We start from the raw sequence: 14,586 nt of genomic DNA on the forward strand, positions 1-14,586 counted from the left end.
GTGTGTGTGTGTGTGTGTGTGTATGTGTGTCTTACTATTTATTCTAAGAGTAGTGCTCATTTTGCAATATATACATGGGAACTGATGATGACATAGTCCTTTCCCTCATGGAGTTCATGGTTTGACAGAGACAGATGGAAACGATATGGAAACCATATATTCACATAAATGACTAAAATTGCAGCTGTGGGAAGACCAGGAGTTGCCACAAGGGGTGGATGTGTCTCACAAAGGTGGCTTCCAAGGTAGCTTCTGTCCTCTGGACTTTACTGTCCTTTATCAGGGGATAGGATCTTACTTTCCTAACTCCGAATTTGGACTGACCAAAGAACTCTTCCTAAGCTAAAGTCACTAATATCTTCTGTTCTCTCCCCCTGAATGTTCTAGTGTGTCCTTTCATTTAAGATTCCTGTCATCTAAGTCCTTTCTGCACCAATTTCTGTGCATGGGATGAAGTTAGGATCTACATTTGCCTTTTTCTTTATCGGTCTTCCCTTGTTCCAGCACCATTTACCAAAGGGCCAGTCCTTTCCCCGTTCCACTGCCTCGGTGCGCATGGTGGAAACAAAAGTCAGCCTCCGTTTTTAGATTCTCAGTTCTGTTCAGTTGATTTTATACCTGTCCTTGTGCCGGTAGGCACTCTTAATTATTTTATCCTTTTAATACATTTTGAAGTCCAGGCTGTGTGAGTTGTCCAACTTTGTTTTGCTTTCCTCCCCCTTCTTCTTCCTATTATTTATTCATTTATTTATTTTTATTTATATATTTTTAAATTTGTTTTTATTGAATTTTTGTGTATTTTATACAGAACATCTCAAACAATCTTAATCATCTTTATACCCCTGTTCCCACCACCGTCCCATAGCTGTCCCACTAGAACCCACATACTCTGTCATCTGTGTTAAGACCCACTGTGTCAAGTCAGTGTCCCCAGAGGTTCCCCAGCACAAATCCATCCACTGAGGTCTAGTCCACCTCTCTAGAGTCCCTTGTTTTAGGAAGATCAGCTCTTTCTCACCCAGCAGCAATCAGTTGCCAATATGCTACCTCTACACCAAGGGTCAGGGAACATAGAACATGGGTAAAGAAGAGGACACTAATGAATCTCTCAGTTCTCAGTAGTGAAGCTCCCTAATGTAACAGAGGGCCAGGAACACAAAAAGTCACAAATAGCCAAAATGTAGCGATTACGAGTCTGCAGAATGCTGGTCCATGGACAGGACTCCTATATTATTTTTAATTCTCTGTAAAGCTTTGCCCAGGCTTTCCCTAAACCTTGTTACTCTTCCTGCCCTCACCTCCTCAGAGCTGGACCACAGGCACCTCTGGGCTTGTTTCTCCATTTCACGTCTGTTGTGGCCCCCTTGCATTTCCATGTCTGCTTTAAGATCAGCTTGCCAACTTGTATAAAACTGTAGGAGGATCGTGGCGTGTTGTGTTGGACCTGCAGATGGACTTGGAGTTAATTGTTAACTTTGAGTCTTCTAACCCATGCGCACGAAGGGCTTCTTCACGTTAAAAAAAGCTCTTTAGTATTATCTCAGCAGGGTTTTCAGGATGCCCAGCTTGTGTTTACTTTGTAAAAATTATTTCTAAGAATTTTGTTTTGATGGCAAGGGAAATGTAATTGCTCTTAATCTTCATTTTTAGATACATTTTTTTATTTTCTAAAATTTATTTTGATTTTATGTGTATGAGTGTATGTATGTATGTATGTATGTGTGTGTATATATGTGTATGTATGTGCTCTCATGCCTGAAACGCCTGTGGAGATCAGAAGAGGGTGTCAGATCCCCTGGAACTGGAGTTACAGATAGTCGTTAGCCACCGTGTGGGTGCTGGGATATGAACCCAAATCCTGTGCAAGAGCAGTCAGCACTCTTACCCTGAGTCACCTCTCTGGCCCCACAGTTGCGTTTTTCCATACTGACCTTACATCACTGCCTCGTGTCTTCAATGTTTCTCTGTCTTTTGCTGTGTCTTGTTTTCCCTCCCCGTTTCTGTCTTCAGAGTCAGATGATTATGGAATTTTCCCCCGTTTATTTGACTAGTAATGGTGTATTACATTAGCTGACTTTCATATAGAAAGCCAAATTTGCATTTTGATGGGTCTTAGTATGTGGTTCCTTATTTGTTGCAAGACATAGTTTACATTTCGTCTGACAGAGATTTACTCATCTGTAGCAGTGAGCGACACTACAGATGTACAGAGTACAGTGTTTACCATTTCTCTGTGTGAATCGAGCTGCCACAGGGGACTTTTCTTTTGAGCCTGAAGAAGTAGTGTTTCTTTCCCATAATGAAGGCCTTCTATCTTGCATTTTCTGGGGGTGAGTTTATTGCACCCACATTCTGGAGTAGGTTATGTAGTTCTTAGCGGGTAGATTTTCCCACAGGCTTTGGCCCCTCACTTAGAACAGTCAGAGATGCAGAGATGCTGCGCTGTGCTTCTGGAAAGGATCTGCTGTTCTTTGCCTGCCGTCAGGCATTTAGCTTGAGCTGTCATGTGCTTATCTTAATGATGATTAAGCTTTGTAGATCTCTAAGTTTATATTTCTCTTTAAATATGGGATGTTTCTTTGCGGCTGTCTTTCTCCTCCACCGTCCACCCTGCAGTCCGTGTTGGTCTGCCTCCTCCTGTCCCACAGGCAGGATCTCACATTTCCTCATCCCTTCTGTGTCCCTCAGACTGCCCTGCTTACAAGTTTGTTAGTTTGGCCATGTCATGTGGTCGAGCTTCCGCGGGGACATCTGCCTGTCATTGATCTCACGTTTTTGCGTCTTCTTTAAGTCCAGCACCCGGGTCCCCTTCGGCACGGGTGGTTTGAATTGCTTTTCTTCCCTAAGAATAGTTCACATTTTCTTTGTATGTTTATTTGTTGTTGTTGAAAGTTCTAGATTTTAGAAAAACACTGTAGGAAATCTGAATTGCAGTTTGCTTCCCAGAAGGTTGTGGTTGCTGATGTTCTTGTGTTTTCCATTTTTCTTATGGTGGTGTCAGACTAAATCCATGGAGGCTTTGTCTGCCATACATTTTGGCTAGTAACGGATTTGTTAATGTTTTTCTCTTTTACTTTTAGTTTTAAACCTGTGCTTGTAGAAAAGAGCGCGCCATGCCCACACTGCTTGGTGGTCAGCCAGGACTCCGTCAGGGGTTGTAAGCGGACCCTGTTTTAATACACTTTCCCTCTTAGTATGCATTGTGGAATTCAGAGTGGCCCGTTTTCATGTCCACCTTGGCTTTTCCTTTCTACTGGGATTCCTTGCTGTCTTTTCTGCACAGACTCATTGTCAGGCCACAACACATGAGAATTTACCAAGGCCTCCTGTGACCGCGTTTCTAGACTCTGTCCTGTTCACCTCTACTGAGCTCATCTGTTACCTGCCCCACTCAACATGGCAGGATTGGGCTGGCTGATGTCCTGGTCCTCCCTACTGACATTGCTGCTGCTGTGGCCTTACTGCTGCGCATGCTGTGGTGTGTTAGCCGTTGTTCCTCACTACCAGGTTTCTCCTTTAGCAAGCTGTGCTCGGTTTCTCCTGTGATTGGGGCCTTTGTTCGTAGAAGTTTCACAATTTTATTTTCCTATCTGCATCGTAGTATTTACACATTCTAGACTTCACTTAGCTGTTCCTCAAATGCTGAACATTAAGATCTTTTCCTTTAAATTATAATGTCAGCAGTGATCCCAGAATCAGCCTTGCACATAAATACTGTCACTGTTGGACGAACCAATGTGAATAGTAAGTTCCTATCAGGGAAACCATTGAATCTCAGTGTTACTTTTTTTATCATTATCTTTTTTCTCTTTTTTCTCTCTTAAGATTGTATTATTGTGTGTTTATGTGTGTATATGTGTATTGCTCTTGCAAGTATATGGAGTGTGTGTGTGTATGTTGTGCTTGCAAGTACATGACATTCATGTGAAGATTAGAGGACAACTTTTGAGGGTTGATTTTTTTTTTCCCTTCCACCATATGAGTCCCAAGGATTGAACTTGGGGCAGTGAGCCTGTTGGAAGACTTCATTCTCTGAGCCAGCCCTGTAAGCCCTTCAGTGCTACATTTAATGATTTATTTGAAAACGTTTTCCTCATTCTCCAAGCTCACATAATAGACTAAACTCACTAGGTAGGAAAGTCACATATAATAAATCAAATATACACATTTGATTACAATTCTAGTCCTTTTCGTGCTCTTCACAACTGATAATATCGATGTTTTAACAGTTTTAATTTTTTCAAGTAGGAAGTTGCATTCAGATGGTTAAGGGAAAGTGCGTGCTCAAGTGCAGTTGACTCAAATGGTGTGTTTTTGTTACTTCTTAACTGTCATGCTGTTTTTCTGTTTTAATATACTTTTGCAAAACTGATACTTAAAATGGGCTTTAACTATAGTTTCTGTGGCACCATTATAATCTCCTAATCTTACCTAGAACCATGATCTTATTTTTACTTTTTAAAACTTTCACTGGTGTCTTTGACTAGGCCTTCAGCCATGGTCTTTAAATTGAACCTCAGTCTATTTTTAACTATTTACAATTGAGTGTCACACCTCCCAACAATTTTCCACAGGGCAAATATGTAGCATCTTTTTAGCACATTTTATTTAGAATGTGTTCTGCAAATCACTTATTAATCTTCACACATTTTTAGCAAAATGGTTGATAACATATTATCAGCCTTATTTTAGACAGGTTGGAATAATGATAGGTTCAGATGACTTCTCTGAGGCACAAGCCCTCAAATAAGCTAGGGAGAGGGTCTGTGCTTACAGTACAGGGTAGCACACACCCGCCCCCGGCCCTGAGCTCATCTGCCAGTGGCAATGCCCTTCATTGGCCAGCACAGGCCTCTCCCCAGAAGGCAGCTTTCTTCTGGACGGTGCTCCTGGGTTTCTCTTGTTCTACAATGCCTTCTACAAGTTTCTAGTTACCTTTTGCATAATGCTTTTGAAAAGTGAGGAGGAGATCATGTAATTTTGGTGGTAAATTTCCCAATCTTTGTTTTTAACTCAAGTCGTAAATTCTTCAGGAACTGCCTCAGTTTTCTGTTCACACTGAAGTATGATCAGGTTTTACCAGTCTGGAAATTCCTCTGCCTCCCTGGAACCTGTGCTCTTTTCTGTCACTTCCTCCTTGCAGCCTCACATCTGGAAGGAGCTTCTTGCCATCCCTGTGTCCCTGACGTTACTCCCTTTAAAGTAGATTCCAAGTCCACACATCGCCAGGTTACTGTGTGGAGGCTAATGGTGGTTTTATTGTTGGCAAGTCCCACAGGCTCAGGTCTTGGCTGCTGGACAGACTGAGTGGCCCAGCTGCCTGCCTGGGGTGTGGCCGCCTAGGTCATCACCTTCCTTTCTGTTTCGATTTCTTACCACACCTTTGCAGTCCACTTTTTGAATTTATTTTTTCCTTGTATTTTCGTCTATATCCACTAATAGTACAGTGATCTGTCCAGAATTCAAAACTAAATGCTCAGTTTTACTCCCTAAAAATCATTATGCTGTCTTAGCACCCTTAATTATAGTTATTTAAAGTTAACTTAAGGCATCACAAGACTTGGTTTCTGCTTTCTCTTTCTCTTTAAGGCACCCAATTGCCTTTACAATCTTCCCATATAGTACTTTTTTTCTTCTTTTTCTTAATTTATCTTTGTCATTTATGCATTTCTTTTGTTGAGGCAGTCTGACTTGTTACCTAGACTGACCTAGGGCTCACCGTGTAGCCCCAGTTGGCCTTGCTTTCTGGAATACATTATTTGGCTCTTAAAGTGATTTTTTCTTGCTTAGAGTAGTGCTCTCTGGGCCGCCCTTCTGATGGCAGGCTCTTACTCTTCCTCAGCTGGCACCATGTGGAGGGAGAGAAGCTCCCTTCCCTGCTCACAGCTAAGTTAGATGGCTCCTTTTCATTATATACTTTTCTTTTTATTATAAAGCAGATAGTTTTATTCATTTATTCTGTGTCTTTGCTGATTTTGAAATGGAGTTGAGGATCACTATGAAGAGGAAGAAAGGAACGTGACTCCATAGTTTCTGAAATTAACATGTGGACCTTACTAGAAGGTGAATGCAAGAATACAGACTGGCAGGAATTAGAGTACATACTGAAGTTTAAAAATCCTGAATTTCCTTGTTTGTGTAGCACCAGTGGTCACCTTGACATGGCCTGCATGTAAGTGGACCCTTATCACACAGTGCCCGAGGAGGTCAGAAGAGGATATCAGATCCCCTCAAACTGGTTTATCTTAAAAATCTTAATTACCTTAACTGAGGTGGGCAGACCTGCCAATTGTGGGTGACACCATTCTCTGAGCAGGGGACCCTTGACTCTGTATGAGCAGGAAAGACAGTTGGGAACCAGCACACATGAACACCAGCATGCGTGCATTTAGTGTGCGCTATTCCTGAGGACAGATGTGGTGCCACCAGCACCCTAATGCTCCTGCCACTGTGACTTCCATGCTATGATGAACTGTAATGTGGAACCCTGAGCCAAAATAAAGACTTTCTCCCTTAGCTTCTTTTACACGGTATTTTATCACAGCAACAGGAAGAGACACTAAGGCATGCCGCATTGAAATAGAAGTTGCAAAAAGATGTGTATATGTGGTGTGCATCTTTCTTTTGTGTGGTTGAGTTCCTTGGCTGCTGGGCGTGTAGCTTATCTCCTCTGTCGCTTGTCATGTGTATGCTCAGTAGTTATGAGGTGAACGGAGTTATGAATAATAGTGCCCACAAAGCAGGTGCACGGCCTCCTGTTACTACCAATGCTTCAGCTGGAAGGTATGCTCAAGAAAAGAAAAGATGTCTGATTACTCAAACATTTAGCCTGGGTAAAATACTGTGGTCTCTTTTTCCTCTTTTAACAAAAATTGAACACCTTTAACTGCTCTTCTAACCCTATTATATGAGATTAAAAAATACTGGGTTAATATTCTGAATGCTTTTGTATTTTCAATATCTTTTCTGCATAGGACTATAATGATGAGATCAGGCAAGCACAGCTCCAGGAATTGACATACTTGAACGGTGGTTCAGAAAACACAGATGTTCCAGTGGTTCGAGGGAAATCCACTCTGCGTACTAGAGGCATAACAACCCCGGCAATAACCAGGTGGGTTAAGTAACTGACTTTCTGTGTGTTGGTCAGCATACCATGGGCACAATTTAAATATTAGTAGCCAGAAACAATTCTGTTGGCTTATCACTGTGATGTCAGAATCAGGGGGCTGACTTTGGCACCAAAAAAATTGAGCCTGTGTTACTTACTAGCTTAGGGCTTTAAACAAGTCGTTGTTCATTCTCACACCAATTCTATAATTCCCTAAGATGGTGCTTTTTTCAGTGTCAGCAGAGCATTGATATGAAATGGAACGATTGGTCCCTGCCGACTGCTCACCCGCTTCTTTTCCATGCTGTGGCAATCAAAATGCCTGTATCGCTTTACTCGCTGTTAATGTTCTGTGACTGCTGGAAATTACTGAGCTGTTCCATGTATACAATATTTTTATTTGTCTCTGAATTGGATGATTATTTTCTAATGAGAGTAATGTTTTAAAAAGATTTTAAAAATGTGATGTGGCTCTCCCAGACTTACTTGTGAGCTATTTTTAATTTTTAAATATCTATTTCAAAAGAATTAAATTTTAAAAAGAAGTACCACTTTTTGTTGTTGCTGCTGTGTTTTGGAAACAGGGTCCCGTGTAGACTGAGTGCTGGGATCACAGTGTTTACCGCCATGCCCAACCAGCTATCCAGATTGTTCCATTGAGCTGGTAACTCTGTAGATTTGTTTTTCAGATAGACTACTGGATGAAATTTGAAATTGCATTCTTTTATGTCTCCGAGTTCATTTGGGGAATGAAGGTTACTTCCTTTGAAAGTGCCAGTCAGAATGGTTGTATGTGCTACTTGATGTAGGCCTGGGCATGAGCAGTAGGGCCCCTTCATATAAAAGGGTCAATAGCTGGGGTGCCAGGGGTGGATTTGTGAGACACCATGTAGACAGTAAATGCATTGTGGCTCATGTCCATTTCTTTATCTAATGGGTCTACTTGAAATCATAATTACTATTTGCTAGCATTTCCTATAGCCACTGTGACTAATGGCCACAAACTTGGGATCTGAAAGCAATGGAATTATTTTCCTCACAGGCCAGATGTCCAGCATCATATCAGTAGGCCAAGGGTGAGGTGTTGGCAGGCCCTTGCTGCTCTGTAGGCTCTGGGAGGAAAGCTTTTCTTGTTGCCTCTTTGTGTTCCCAGTGGCCACCTGAGTTGTATGACTTGTGGCCATGTCACTCCCTCCCTTCATCTTCATCTTCACACTCCTTCCCTTCTCTCTGTCATCCCTCCTTCACTCCCTTTGGTGAAGGACATGTGACTGTGTGGAAGGGCCACCTGAGTGATCCAAGGCAATCATGTCACCTTGAGATTCTTTATCAGAGCTTAAGGGCCCTTTTTTCTAAGTATGCTAACCTGCACACATCCCAGGGATTCGGGCTCCAGAGGGTGGGCTGCCCTGACAGGGTTCAGCCCAGTACGAGTGCCAGTTTTATGTCTTTTATGACGGGAGCAAACACAGAACAATAGGTTTAATAAGCATTTTTTAAAGTATTTTTTTTTTTATTATTTTGATTTTATGTGTACGCGTGTGTTGCCTGCATGTATGTGAGTGGACCCATGTCATGCAGTGCCATGGAGGTCAGAAGAGGGCTTCGGATTCCCCTGGAACTGGAAGATGGTTCGCAGCTGCAATGTGGGTGCTGGGAATCAAACCCAGGTCCTCTGCAAGAGCAGTCAGTGCTCTTAACTGCTGAGCCATCTCTCCAGTCCCCTTAATAAGCATTTTTTAAAGCCTTAAACTGTACTGTCCCTATGTTACCATTTTACGTTGTCTGTGGGCACGTGTGCAGAGCAGGTAGTGCATCCCTGGCCTGTTCTGATGCTATGGCTGATACAGACTTCCCAACCAGGGAATTGTCTCTGGATCCCTTTGTGGACTGAGACACTCATCTTTAGAACTTTGCTCAGAAGAGATCAGAAAGCACATGCAGATGGCTAGATGGAAGGAGCAGCCTCTCAGGATTGACCCACCCCGCCCTTCTTTTCCAGTGATACACACAGATAGATGCGGAGATGTAGTCATGTGACGTGACATTTCAGTCAGTGAAAGACAACATATACACTGGTGATCTCATTAGACTATGCAGCTAGAAAAAGTACCTATAGCCTAGTGATGTGGTAACTGTGGTAACAGTGTAGTGTAGTATGTTACTCAGATGCCTGTGGTGGTGCTGCTGTAACAGTGATCGTGCTGCCTATTCTGTAGAAGCAGACCTTGCATAGCCCTGTATACTTCATCTAGGGCTGTGCAACTACAGTCTAATAATTGCACACAACAAAATACAAAGAATTCCCAAAATTCTACATTATGTGATACATAACTACATATGGATAAAGAAATAGACATTGCTGTATGGGGATGCATGTCTATAAATGTTCTCTCTAGTGACACATACATAACCTTATTTATGTAAGTAAATTCACTACTCAGAAGTACATGTTCCATTATTTATTGTATGTATACATGTATAGAGTAAAGCTAATCCTGTTACCTAACTGCACTTGTGGATCACATTGTAAAACACAAGCACAGAATCGACATCTGCTGCTGGGGAGTGTCAGCATAGGGCACACTGGGCACCCACCATTGTGTAGGGACTCAGCGTCCTCGACGCACAGCTGCTGATATGACTCAAGATGATTTGTAGTTGGTTTTCTTTACATTAACACGGCAGTGTAGGCAAGAGGTGAGGAAGACAGAAACTTTATTTTGGAATGCAGTAGTTGGGGAAACAACTCCTTCTGCTCACATGAGAAATGATTATATCATACGCATTGCCTGTCTTGATGGTCGAGGCTCAGGTTTGTCTTGAGTTTTCTTTGTGGCCAAAGATGAAGAAAGCCAGAATTCATAGTGCCTAAGTATGAAAAAATCACAATACTAAACTAAAGTAGAGCACAGTCATTGACACCAAGCACTTTCTAGTACTCAGACAGGATCAAGATGTCAAACCTTGGGGCTGGAGATACGGCTTAAGAGCACCGATTGCTCTTGGAGAAGACCTGGTTTCAATTCCCAGCACCCGCATGGTGGCTAACAACCATCTGTAACTCGAGTTCCAGGGGCTCAGACGCCCTCTTCTGACCTCTGTGGACACTGCTGCATGCAGGCAGTGTGCTCATACACATAAAATAAAATAAAAAAATATATTTTTTTTTAAAAAGATGTCAAACCTGTCATCCCAGACACCAGCCTGGTCTACACAGTGACTTCTAGGCCAGCCAGGGCTACATAGGGAGACACCGTCTCAGAAAACAAATGAAGAAATTTGAGAAAAGAAATTGGTTTTCCTGCAATGCAGTAATGTTTTAGTGATGTTACTCCAGTATATTGAACTCAGACCCAGAAGACGCTGAGAAGGGAATCGGAAGCAGCAGCGGTGTGGGGGCATGCTCACCAAACACACCTTTGTTTATACATTCTCCTCGGGCTTTTAGTCCACATTTACCTGTTTTTGTATCGGGCTGAACTAGTTTTGAATCTTAAAGGATGCTTACTTCTTTTTTAAAATTTCTTATTTATTATTATCTTATGTGTATGAGTATATTGCCTGCATGTATGTAAATGTATCTGTGTCATACAATGCCTGCAGAAGTCAGAAGAGGGCATTAGATCCCCTGGAACTGGAGTTAACGGATCATTGTAAGCCACTATGTGGGTGCTGGAAACCAACCCCAGGTCCTCTTCAAGAGCAGCCAGTGCTCTGAACCACTGAGCCATGTCCCCAGCCCTCAGGAGGCTTACTCCTGTTTTCTTAAACAGCTGGCTTGTTCCATGTTGGTCTCTCTAGGGACTGTGCCATGCGTTTGAATCCCTACTTTACCCTAGATGTGTTTTCAGGCACTTTTAATATCTGTCTTCGTCTCAGTTCCCTTGTCCATGGATGAGCAAGTTAAGGCCCACTGTGTGTTGGAATCACATTGGGTCTCATTCTGGAGTGGTGTCATCCATGTGACCGACTCAGAAGCTATAGTTTCCTACTGTGTTGGGGGTGAGAAAGTGAAGCCCTGTGCCTGCAGTGCGCCCACAGTGCATGGCTTTAGCTGTCTACAGAATCCCGTCTCTGGTGGAGATGTGCTTCCCCTACTTTGGTCTCTTTTTGGTGTGTGCTTTGTCTCTTTATTTTTACAGAAATCCTGAACCGTGATTTGTCTTAGATATAAATCTGTACATAGAATAGAATGTTGAAAAATACAGCAAATGCTGCTAATTTGATCCTCTCGCTTACAGGGGAAGAGGAGGTGTCACAGCCAGGCCTGTTGTGGTTGGTGTGCCCCGTGGGACACCAGCTCCCAGGGGAGTCCTTTCCGCCAGAGGGCCAGTGAGCCGGGGAAGAGGACTTCTCACTCCCAGAGCAAGAGGGGTCCCCCCGACTGGGTACAGACCTCCACCACCACCCCCAACGCAAGAGCCCTACGGAGAGTATGTAAGTGAAGCGGCAGCTTTGGTGATCAGGTTGAGCAGTTCAGATATTGTCATAACCACATTCTCGAGTTCCCCTCCCTGGAGAGACTGAGCCTTCAATCTCAGCTCAGCAAATAGCTGTTGATTGCTAAACAGGCACCTTGTACTAGAGGGATAAACGTGATAGGATCAGTCATCAGGTAGCTTAAAGCTGAGGTATGGAAGAATTTCAGCAGTGGGGAGGTGCTAGGCTGGGGTCGAGGAGAGAGCTGGCGAGCTGTTCCGCAAGTTTATGAGAACATTCTTTCATATTCTGCTTCATGGAACTAGCCTCTGATTAATTCATTCAGTCATTAGTAAAAACGATTGCCTACATATACCAAGGTGGTCTCATCCTTAAATATGTCATTTTAAGCTATGCAGTTAAGTATAGATTTTTAGTAGATGCTCTGGCCAGTGAAGAAAATAAAAATTCCTATTTTTGATCAGTTACTTTTCTTTAATCGTTCATTAATTCTTTGATATATTTGCACACTTAATGTAAGAGAAAGAAATACAGCCATAAAAAATGGGGCAGCAGGGAAGGACCTGCTTAGGGACACCAACCCTGGGGAGTCTTAGTGAAGCATCCCAGTTTGTCACTGGTGGAAAAATGAGAGGCAGTCAGATGGTGTTCACATCAGTGACTGAAGTGTTGAAGTGGCAGCAGGTATGTGAGCACGTGCCGGGGTAAGATACAAGGACCAGCAGCTGTTTCTGTCTTACTTTATAGAGGCGGCTTGCTAGGTACTGAGCACCTCTTTTCACTGTTTCTAGAAGGTTGCAGTGATCCCTTCAGCCACTGAAATCCTCTGTAGTTTCATCTCTGGCCACATTGTCTTGTATGTACTAAACTTGCTGAAATTCCACAGATGTGCTGTGTGCTCTTACACGTCTCTTAGGCCTTGATCGTGGTGCCTCAGGCTTGGCCTAGATGGCTCTCTGGTATCTTACTCGTCTCTTCTTTCCCATGCCTGTCTCCCGTTTCTCCTTCCAAGCTTAGGTCAGCTATTGCTGGAGAAACTCATAGGCGATAATCGCCGATCTGTGGAGTGGTTGAGCATTATAATCATTGTTGTATGTTTCTTCCCCATGGAGCTGTGAGCATGTGGCAGGGTAGGGATGAACAGCATTTATCTCCTTTTACTTAGCAGAGAGCTCAACACTGGACATTCTGTAGCAAATCCCCCGTTTGCCATTCAGTTGTGGAAGATGTTGCTCGTTCCTCTTTATCTCTTACAAATGCATGTGTTCCTGTATCCTAATGTCCTTACCAAATGACAGTGAGGGTCATGCCTTGAGCTACCCCACTAACACCAAGTGTGTGACAGTGACAGACATGCCTTGAGCTCCTCCACGAATGCCAAGTGTGTGATAGTAATGGTCATGCCTTGAGTTCATCTACAAAGGCCAAGTGTGTTTATGGTCATGCCTTGAGCTCCTCCACAAATGTGTGAAAGGAGCAGGAACCCTCGGGAGAGTGCTGCTGGAATCCTCACAGGTAGACCCCACGAGTCAGTTCATTCCCACTAGCTTACCTTGACTTCTCTTAAGCAGACATGGTGGCAGGATGTTCTAGAAATTTCCAGGCATGGAATGTGAGAAACTGGATCCTGGAACTCATTTTATCATACACTTGGAATGAATTAAGCAATTTAACATTTGTTGGCCTCAGAATCCACATATTTAGAAAGCTACTGCGGCCTTTGTATGCACTACTTCATCTTACACTCGATAAAGATGGCCTGAGTTCCTTCTGTGTGGGCCAGATGCACATATTATCAGTCGAGAAAGAAATACGATAAATAAATCCAAACATTTCTTATCCAGGGGAAGAAAACAGGGACCACTGATCCTTGGGGGGTTGGAAGGCATTGGTTGCCTAGAGCTCTGATTTTTTTCTTTCAATTTTGGATAATGAGAAAATCATTGAAACAAGTAAGTGAAATGACTAACATTTTCCTGAATGGATTCGCGCTGTTTCATATTCACTAACATGACTACCACGGCTAAAGTCCTGTGGAGGGGTACTTGGATTCTTCTTCAGGAGTAAGGGAAAGAGCATCTGAGGAAAAGAAGACAATGTGGGCTTGAGTCTCCCCACACTGAGCTTTGGCTCTCCGAGGCTGTGGTCCCCCCATGGGACCAGAGCTCTTTCTGCTGCACTTAGTTGCCTTCAGATAATGGACAGCTACATTTTCATCATTGCTTTAGTTTGCCTGAAAGACATCAAGTCCTACATGCATGGGATGGTGCCTGCTTTCCAGGCATGCTTAGGGTGGAATAACAGGATGCAGGAAACCTTCCCCCAGGTGAACCCTGCTATGAAGGATTTAGATTGCAAACGCAAGCACTTAATTTAGTATCTGTTATTCACTGGAATATGTTTTCAGATTAATAGCCAAGCTGAAAGATTGTCCCCGCTTAGCCTAGCGTTCCCTAATCTCCACAGTTAGTGGAAAAGCCTCAGTAGCTGCACACTGTAACTCAAACATCACCAAAGAGGAGAGAACCTGCTTGCTTCTCTTACGGCGGCTTGCATCAGCAGCTGTTCCCTGTTGAGCTTTTCCGGCTCTCTTGACCTAACTGGAACTTAGTGTCCTGACTCCAATCAGTCTAACACTGCTTGGCAATCTGGCATGTCTGTAGATATTGGCCATTGATGTTAACTGTTTGAAATCCTGGTGGCCTATTACATCATGCTTACCTTTGAATCATTCAAGGGAGATATTAACAATGAAACAACAATGGAAGTAAACAGCCTCAAACTTGGTGTTTCAAAGAGACAATACTGAAGCTACAAAAGAGAAACAACAAGGCACATATAGAGGAAACCCCATCAGGATCACAGCTGAGTTTTCAGTGCAAACTATGAAAGCCAGAAGAGCCTGGACCAAAGTATTCCCAGTTCTAAATGACCACAGATGCCAACCCAGATTACTACACCCAGCCAAAATGTCTATTATAGTGGAAGGGGAAAGAAAAATCTTCCATGACATAAATAGGCTGAAGGAATTC

General features: G+C 43.1%; 1 protein-coding gene across 1 annotated transcript in view; it reads left to right on the plus strand.

The window, feature by feature from the left end:
* LOC103751277 (KH domain-containing, RNA-binding, signal transduction-associated protein 3) overlaps positions 1–14,586 on the plus strand; it is a 173,171-nt gene that overhangs the window by 91,768 nt on the left and 66,817 nt on the right. Inside the window, exons 4-5 of the mRNA XM_029556953.1 lie at positions 6,975–7,114; positions 11,356–11,551. Of these exons, the coding sequence (XP_029412813.1) occupies positions 6,975–7,114; positions 11,356–11,551 (336 nt within the window). The remainder of the gene's footprint in view (positions 1–6,974; positions 7,115–11,355; positions 11,552–14,586) is intronic.

This window comes from Nannospalax galili, unplaced genomic scaffold, assembly GCF_000622305.1.
Source record: "Nannospalax galili isolate Female #2095 unplaced genomic scaffold, S.galili_v1.0 scaffold847, whole genome shotgun sequence".
NCBI lineage: Eukaryota > Metazoa > Chordata > Mammalia > Rodentia > Spalacidae > Nannospalax > Nannospalax galili.